This window comes from Notechis scutatus, chromosome 6, assembly GCF_049901735.1.
Source record: "Notechis scutatus isolate UNSWTSFEM ecotype Mainland chromosome 6, rNotScu1.2, whole genome shotgun sequence".
Lineage (NCBI taxonomy): Eukaryota > Metazoa > Chordata > Lepidosauria > Squamata > Elapidae > Notechis > Notechis scutatus.
This window is the reverse complement of record NC_142014.1, coordinates 44,200,716-44,209,058: the sequence shown is the minus strand read 5'-3', so window position 1 is coordinate 44,209,058 and position 8,343 is coordinate 44,200,716. Positions and strand designations below refer to the sequence as shown.

At 39.9% G+C, this 8,343-nt stretch overlaps 1 protein-coding gene across 1 annotated transcript; it reads right to left on the bottom strand.

Moving 5' to 3' along the window:
* Positions 1 to 3,362: 3,362 nt before the first annotated feature.
* On the bottom strand, positions 3,363 to 8,021 carry LOC148130191 (protein FAM200C-like). The gene is made up of 3 exons (XM_087969103.1): positions 8,016 to 8,021; positions 4,244 to 4,670; positions 3,363 to 3,734 (listed from the first exon to the last, which is right to left on the bottom strand). The coding sequence occupies exons 1-3, from the start codon at positions 8,019 to 8,021 to the stop codon at positions 3,400 to 3,402; spliced, it is 768 nt and encodes a 255-aa protein (XP_087825229.1). The 3' UTR covers positions 3,363 to 3,399.
* Between the last annotated feature and the right edge of the window lie 322 nt (positions 8,022 to 8,343).

The following is an 8,343-nucleotide window of genomic DNA, read 5'->3' as shown; positions in this document are numbered from 1 at the left end:
TTCTATTGCTGCCTCCATCTGTTGTTGTGTTTGTTGATAAATAGCAAGCGCCATTTCTAAAAAGAGAAAAGCTTCCTTTACAGCGTCCTTGCCCTCTCTTTTTGTTTGTTCATATTCTTTTCTCAGTTCCTCAACGGAAAAAGCCATTATAAATCTTTTCTTTTCTTTTTTTCCCCTCTTTCTTCTTACAACAACCAAGATGTTTCAAAAGTTAGAACAGTCCCAAAATCCCAAAGTCACCACTCAGTCCAAGCCAAAACAAAGTTCTCACTTTCTCTTCCTGGGGTAATATCAATCAAAAAAACGACCAAATCTGTATTTTAAAGCCTTATTGCAATAAATTTCAGTCTTCAAATCCTTAAGGCATCTCCTCCAACAAGATCTTAATATATATATATATATATATATATATATATATATATATATATATATATATATATATATATATACATATATATATATATATATATATATATATATATATATATATATATATATATATATATATATATATATTGTCCTCTCCCTTCCCACTTATCACAGAAAGCAAGTTTTAACTTTCTATAAAAAGACAAGTTTCTCAATATCCATTTGTTGATTCCATAGGGAAGGAGAGTAAACTTTCCTTTCAGCACCTCAAAATTGCCGCTTATAGTTCTCTTCTGGAAAGTATCATTCAGAAAGCCATAATTTTCAGAATGTTAAATATGTCTTAAAGTGCTGGGTCAGCCAAGAAAAACTTTCACTTAAAAAAAAACTTTCTCCTCTTCCTCCTGCACATTCTTACCCAGCTGCCGGCTTCTTTGTGGCGGCCATTACGGACCGCCGCTGCACCGTCTTGAGAAAAGGGGGTTTTGCCGGCTGGGGAGGGGGTCTGCAACACCCCCAAACCCCTCTCCGGATCCCCCCTGTCTTCAGCCACCCCTGCAGGGCAGCCTTAGCCTCCAAACCCATCTGGATCGGAGGCACCAAAACGGCTAGTGCCGCAGGGATCGCGCAGTATCGCGAATCCCTGCCGCTAGCGAAGCCGACAAACCGGAAGTCTTTCAGGGGGGTAGAAAGGCCTGGTGGGAGAAGAAAGAAAGGGAAAAGGTGGAGAAAAGCCACAAAGTTTTGAAACCAGATGGGAAAAGAGGAATTTTTTTAAGGGACAAAGGGTAATGTATAATTCGTTTAAAAAAAAAAGATTCTGCAAGGTACATAAGATGGTACTGTAGCATTTGTATTAGAAATAGAAAATTAGAATGGTTTAAGAGTTAATAAGAGATTAAAATATTGAAATGTTTAGTAATGTATTTAATCATTTTGGATTTATTATTTTTCTTTTTTAAAAATTAGTAGATAGAATGTACCAAGCAGAATCAGATTGGGTATTAGGTGTTATTTTAAATGTTAATTTAGGGGGATGATAGAAAGGCATCATACCCTGATTAGTGATTTCAGGAGAAACTCTTTTTTCTTTTTACTATAGGGAATGAGACAAATGGATAATAAAGAATGGATAAAGGATACAAATATAATGACTTAAATTAAAATGAATTAAATAAGATAGAATTAAGAAGAGTGAAATGTGTGGAGAAGCTAATTTAGAAGATATAGAATGGTAAATAAAATAGGTAATGGCATGTAAGATGAGCATGAATATAATTGAAGTCCATGTAGAGAGAGGTTTCTGGGGCCAAGTTACTTTCCTAAAAGATCTTTTATATTTTTGTGTTTTGTGTGTTTATGTATGTGGGAGAATTAATAAAACCTTGCAGGAATATAGAATGAGAATAATGGTAACCAAGTCAAAGAGAAATAGATGATAATTATAAATTGGATAAATATAGAGAAAAATAATAATAGTGAAATTGGATAAGAGTAAAGAGTAATAAAGAGAAATTGGATAAGAGATATTTGTATGCTCATATGGAAATGGTCTAAAATAAAATTATATTGTATAAAATAATGTTTTATTTGGCTTGTAAAATTTATAATGGAAAGAGGTTCATGTATTAATGGTTAATGATGGTTTGTTTGTCTTTAAAATTAATAAAATTTGTTTTAAAAAAAAGAAAAAGAAAGTCTCAACTGTTCCATTGGTTGATTGTTCTCACTGTCAGAAAGTTTCTCCTTGTTTCCAGGTTAAATCTCTGCTTGTTCAGTTTCCATCCATTATTCCTTGTCTGACCTATAGGAGCTTTAGAAAATAGCTTGACCCTTTCCTCCCTGTGGCAGCCCCTCAAATATTGGAAGACCGCTATCATGTCTCCCCTGGTCCAAAGGCCAAGCCCAGTTCCTGCAACCGTTCATTGTATGTTTTAGCCTCCAGTCCCCTAATCATCCTGGTTGCTCTTCTCTGTAATTTTTCTAGAATCTCAACATCTTTTTTATAGTGTGGTGAACAAAACTGGATGCAGTACTCTAGGTGTGGTCTTACTAAGGCTTTATAGAGTGGTATTAGTACTTCCCTTGATCTTGACTGTATCCCTCTGTTAATACAATTTAGGATTGCATTAGCTTTTTTGGCAGCTGCTGCACACTGCTTGCTCACATTTTGGTGGTTGTCCACTAAGACTCCAAGATCCCTCTCACAGTTACTGCTATTGAGCCTGGTTTCACCCAGTCTATATGTGTACTTTTGGTTTTTCTTGCCTAAGTGTAGGACTTTTCTCTACATTGAATTTCATTTTATTAGATATGGCCCAGTGTTCTAGTCTGTCAAGATCCATCTGGATCTTGAGCCTATCTTCTTGGGTGTTAGCTATTCCTGCCAGCTTCGTATCATCTGCAAATTTGGTAAGTTCCCCTTCTATTCCCTCATCTAAGTCGTTAATGAAGATATTGAAGAGTACTGGGCCTAAGACGGAACCTTGTGGCACCCCGCTGCTTACTTCCCTCCATGTAGACTTAGGCCCATTAAGGACTACTCGTTGAGTACCAGTTGTGAATCCATCTAGTGGCGGTGCTATCTATTCCACTTTTTTCTTGCTTACTAAGAAGTAGGTTGTGGTCTACTTTGTCGAATGCTTTGCTGAAATCTAAATATATTATGCCCGCAGTATTTTGCTGGTCTACTAATTTAGTCACTGTGTTGAAGAATGAAATAAGATTGGTTTGGCATGATCTGTTTTTAACAAACCCGTGCTGACTGCTAGTTATTACTTTACTTGTTTCTAGATGTTGGCAGATCTGTTTTTTTATTATCTTTTCCAGTATCTTCCCGGGTATTGATGTTAGGCTGATTGGTCTATAGCAGGGGTCAGGGAACTTTTTTACCTTTTACCCCCCAAAAAATTTATAAACGCCGACGTTACCCCCTTGATTTGAAAGGAAGGAAATAATACACTATTTGAATTCAAAATGTTATTGGATGTATTTAAAATTACTTTGAAAGCTTCAACTTACTTGAAAACTTCAGGTTTTGGAGAAATGATGTTGCTTCATCTTGGATACGAGATCATCAATATTGGGACATTTTGATGTCAGAGCAATATGGATACAGTCTTCCGGGTCCAATCGATTTCTTTTCTTTGTTTTTATGTTCGTAAGAGTGGAAAATCCTTGTTCGCAAAGGTAGGTTGTTGCAAAAGGCAGCAACTTTTTGAATGCTTCCTCATGTGCAATTTTGAAGGCCTTTGCAGGTGTTGACATCCAAAAATTTGACAGATCTGCTTTGTTTTCAAATGTAATCTGTGCTTCATTATTGCATCGAAGCTCAAGAAGTGACTCTGCCAACCCTTGAGGCTCTTCTGGTACAACACAAATTTCACATTAAAGGGATCTACAATCCAACTGACAGCATGTGAATCAAGATCTGGAAAGTAATCAGAGAACCGCTCTTTGAGTTTGGTAAGATGCCTTATAACTGTATCCTTGATGTCTTCAAAAGTAATATTTTCACAATCTTCCAAGAACAAAGCTAACTTTGAAAAGGTAGCTATCTTTTTCTGTTCAACTTTTTGTCTCCAATATAAAAGCTTTGATCCAAATGCAGAAATCTTTTCTCTGGCTGAAATTATATTTATGTTTTTTCCTTGCAATTCTTTGTTCAATACATTAACATGCTCAAACATATCTGCTAAATATGCAAGATGTGCAACCCACAAGGGGTTTGTAAACTTCTCTGCAAGAACATGCTTTTGCTCAACCATAAAACTTTCAAGTTCAGTTTTGAGAGCCCACACTCGGTTCAGAACATTTCCATGTGAGAGCCACCTTACTTCTGTATGATAAAGTAGGTCTGTATATTCAGCATCACCAGCTTTACATAATTCACGAAATAATCGTGTGTTTAGTGCATGTCCTTTGACAACATTGACAATCTTGATAACATCATGCATGACGGCCTCTAATGTAGGTTCCAAATGTTTCACAAGCAGTGCCTGGCGATGGATAATACAGTGGTTTACTTCAACTTTTGGATTTCTCTCTCTCACAAAAGCCGCAAAACCATTAACATGACCCAACATAGTTGGAGCTCCATCAACAGACACAGCAAGGCAGTCTTCCCACTTTAAATTGACGTCATTAAAGTATTTATTAACTTTATTGAAGATATCAATTCCACGAGATCGCAAGTCGAGAGGAGAACAAAACAACAATTCCTCTTCAATTAAATGTAAACCTTTGTAGCGGACATATACCATCAGCTGAGAATTACTGCTAACATCCGTAGTCTCATCTAGCTGAATAGCAAAGTATTTACTCTCTTTTATTGAGGAAATAACTTGTTGCCTCACATTTTTGCTAAAATAGAAACTCTTTCTTTAACAACTCTTGCAGACAAGGGCACAGAATTTAGTTTCTTGGCTTCATTCTGACCACACATAATCTCTGCCATTTTCAAAGCTGCTGGTTTAACCAAATCCTCACCAATAGTATAAGGTTTTTTGTTTCGGGCAATCAACCAGGCCACTTCAAAGCTAGCCTTGGATGCTGAACATTGATTGAATGTACCTCTAAAGTTGCTGTCCAATCTTTGTCTTTTGACAGACATTTCCAAATTGACAAAATATTCCCGTGGTTTTGAAGCCAGATGTGGGTGCAAATTATCCAAGTGTTTCTTCAATTGACTCTTTTTGAAAGATTCTGCAGTCAGTACTTTCAAACAAACAACACACTGTGGTTTCATTATTCCTTTGTCGTCAATTTGGGTAAACCCATAATCAAGGAATTCTTCCTGGTATATTCTTTTTCTAATTGATGTCATCTGAAGGGTGAAAAAGACATTGATTGGAAAAGTTGTAACCCTGACTGCCAGGCTGTGTACCGAATTAGCAGGGTATATCATCAGTATCAATGGCTGCCAGGCTGTGTACCGAACTAGCAGGATGCACCAAATTTAATAAAGATGTGCACTATTTTTGCTGGAACACATTGCACACCAGCCATGGGGTGGTATATAGTGATTTTGCATTTGCAAGGTGCAAAGGGGCGGTGGTGGATTGCGCCTGCTGGAAAGGGCTTGACTATTCCGGAGAGAGAGAGATCATAAGTGAATCAATTAATTTGGAAAACGATCTCACTATGAAAGTCAGTGTTCTCTGCCAGTGGGGCGTTTGGAAGAAAACGCCCCGCGGCATATCCACTCGCGTGTAAGGGGAATCAGAAATCCCCGCGTTAAGCCACGAAGTCTCCCAATCGCACAGCCCAGAATCGCCCTCCCTTCAGGGGGCAGCAACGATGCCCGGTGCAATGAAAGCGCCCTGGCTCTAGGCTCGCGGGCTCAGAAAACAACGCGAGCCGAGGTGGCTTCAGCTCCGCTTGGCTTCGTTTCCTCAGCCCCAGCTGCTTTCAGTCCACTCGGGAGGAGGAGGAGGAGGTGGTGGTGTGGTGGTGGCTGGCGTTGTTTTCTGGGCTCTGGGCTCGCGGGCTCAGAAAACAACGCGAGCCGAGGTGGCTTCAGCTCCGCTTGGCTTCGTTTCCTCAGCCCCAGCTGCTTTCAGTCCACTCGGGAGGAGGAGGAGGAGGTGGTGGTGTGGTGGTGGCTGGCGTTGTTTTCTGGGCTCTAGGCTCGCGGGCTCAGAAAACAACGCCAGCCGAGGTGGCTTCAGCTCCTCTTGGCTTCGTTTCCTCAGCCCCAGCTGCTTTCAGTCCACTCGGGAGGAGGAGGAGGAGGTGGTGGTGTGGTGGTGGCTGGCGTTGTTTTCTGGGCTCTAGGCTCGCAGGCTCAGAAAACAACGCGAGCCGCCGCCACCACCTCTTCCTTCTCCCGAGTGGACTGAAAGCAGCTGGGACTGAGGAAACGAAGCCAAGCGGAGCTGAAGCCACCTCGGCTCGCGTTGTTTTCTGAGCCCGCGAGCCTAGAGCCCAGAAAACAACGCCAGCCACCACCACACCACCACCTCCTCCTCCTCCTCCCGAGTGGACTGAAAGCAGCTGGGACTGAGGAAACGAAGCAAGCGGAGCTGAAGCCACCTCGGCTCGCGTTGTTTTCTGAGCTCTGCACTGCGTCAGGTCCTTTGTGTATGTAAACTATACAAACAGAATGTCGGAAATAAAATGCCTGGGGGTAATGAGAACAGTCGCGCCAGCGCGACCGTCCTCATTACCCCCAGGATTTTCAGTTTTACCCCATTTGGGGTAATTTACCCCTGTTCCCCGACCACTGGTCTATAGTTTCCTGGGTCTATTTTTTTCCCTTTTTTGAAGATGGGGACCATATCAGCTCTTTTCCAGTCCTCTGGTAGTTCCCCAGTGCTCCAGAATTTTTGAAAGATATGGTGCAGTGGTTCTGAGATGACCTCTGCCAGCTCCTTTAAAACTCTGGGATGTAATCCATCAGGCCCTGATGATTTGTTTTCATCAAGATCAGACAGGTGTTCTCTTACTATTTTTTTGCTTATTTTAACTTTTATTTCTGGTCTGTCTTTTTCAGTTATGTTTTTGATGGGTTGAGCTATAGTTTCTTTCTGTGTGAAGACAGATGCAAAGAATGAGTTAAGCAGTTTTGCTTTCTCTCTGTTGCCTGATTCTTCCTTGCCATATTCTCTCTTTAGTGGACCGACTTGTTTCCTTGATTTTTTTCTTGTTATTTATATGTTGGAAGAAACTTTTTTTGTTGTCTTTGACTTTTGTTGCAAGTCTTTGTTCGTTCTGAGCCTTTGCTATCCTGACTTCGTCTTTGCAGATTCTGGCTATCTGCTGATATTCTGCCTTAGTTGTATGTCCTTCTTTCCATTTTTTGTACTTGTCCTTTTTTTCTTTCAATTTGCCAGAGAGACCTTTGTGCAGCCATGCTAGTTTCTTCTTGGATTTCTTGTTTTTCTTTCTCAGTGGTATTGTGCTGGTCTGGGCTTCTATGATCATACTTTTTAGAGTTTCCCAAGATTCTTGAGTTGTTTTCCCCTTTAGGATTTTCATCCATGGAATCTTTCCCAAGTTCTCTCTGAGTTTATTGAAATGAGCTCTTTTAAAATCCAAGAGTCTGGTGTCATTATGTTCTGTTGCTTGTGTTTGTGTTATGTTGAATTCTAGTATGACGTGGTCACTCTCACCCAAGGTTCCTGCAGTTTCAACTCACTCTATCACTTCTTCTCTGTTTGTAAGAATTAAGTTCAGTATGGCTGTCCCTCTAGTTTCACCCTCTACCTTTTGGACAACAAAGTCGTCAGCTAGGTTGGTTAGGAACTTATTTGATTTCTCACTTGGTGCAGAATTAGTTTTCCAATTGATATCAGGATAATTGAAGTCTCCCGTTCCTATTGTTGTATGTTTCCTGCATATGTTTGTTAGTTGGCTGGCAAAAAGGACATCTATTTTTTCTGCTTGATTGGGTGGCCTAAAATATACGCCTATGGCCATGTCATTCTTTTTTTCTTTTATATTTACCCATATGCATTCTAGGTGGTTTTCATCTTTGGTTTCATGAATTTCTCTAGCAATATAGTGGTCCTTTACATACATTGCAACCCCACCTCCTCTTTTATGGGGTCTGTTTTTTTTGAATAGTTTGTATCCTTCTACCAGTATATTCCAGTCGTGGGTTTCATCCCACCAAGTTTCTGTTATTCCAACTATATTATATTTACTTTCATGTATTCGTAGTTCGAGTTCACCCTGTTTGTTCCCCAGACTTTGTGCATTTGTATATAGGCACTTGAGATCTTTATGTCTGACACTGTGTTTACTGTCTACATAACCTGTGTTGTGCCTGCCTGTCCCTACTTTCTTGCCACCTGTTTGATTAGTGCACATGGTATGGCACTCACTATTAAATGCTTGGTTTTGGTTGGCATCAGGGTTGATAATCTTACCTGCACACATATCTATTTTGCATGCACTGGTATCCTTATTAGTTTTAGTGACTCAATCATGACTGGATTTAAATTGAAGTATCAAAGAGGGCTTGATTTGAAT

What these genes read in the sequence shown, in the direction of transcription:
- LOC148130191 (XM_087969103.1), bottom strand. An exon ending in TCGTGAATTATGTAAAGCTG is followed by an intron (nt 3,735 to 4,243) that starts GTGATGCTGAAT and finishes GTGTTGTACCAG; the next exon opens with AAGAGCCTCAAGGGTTGGCA.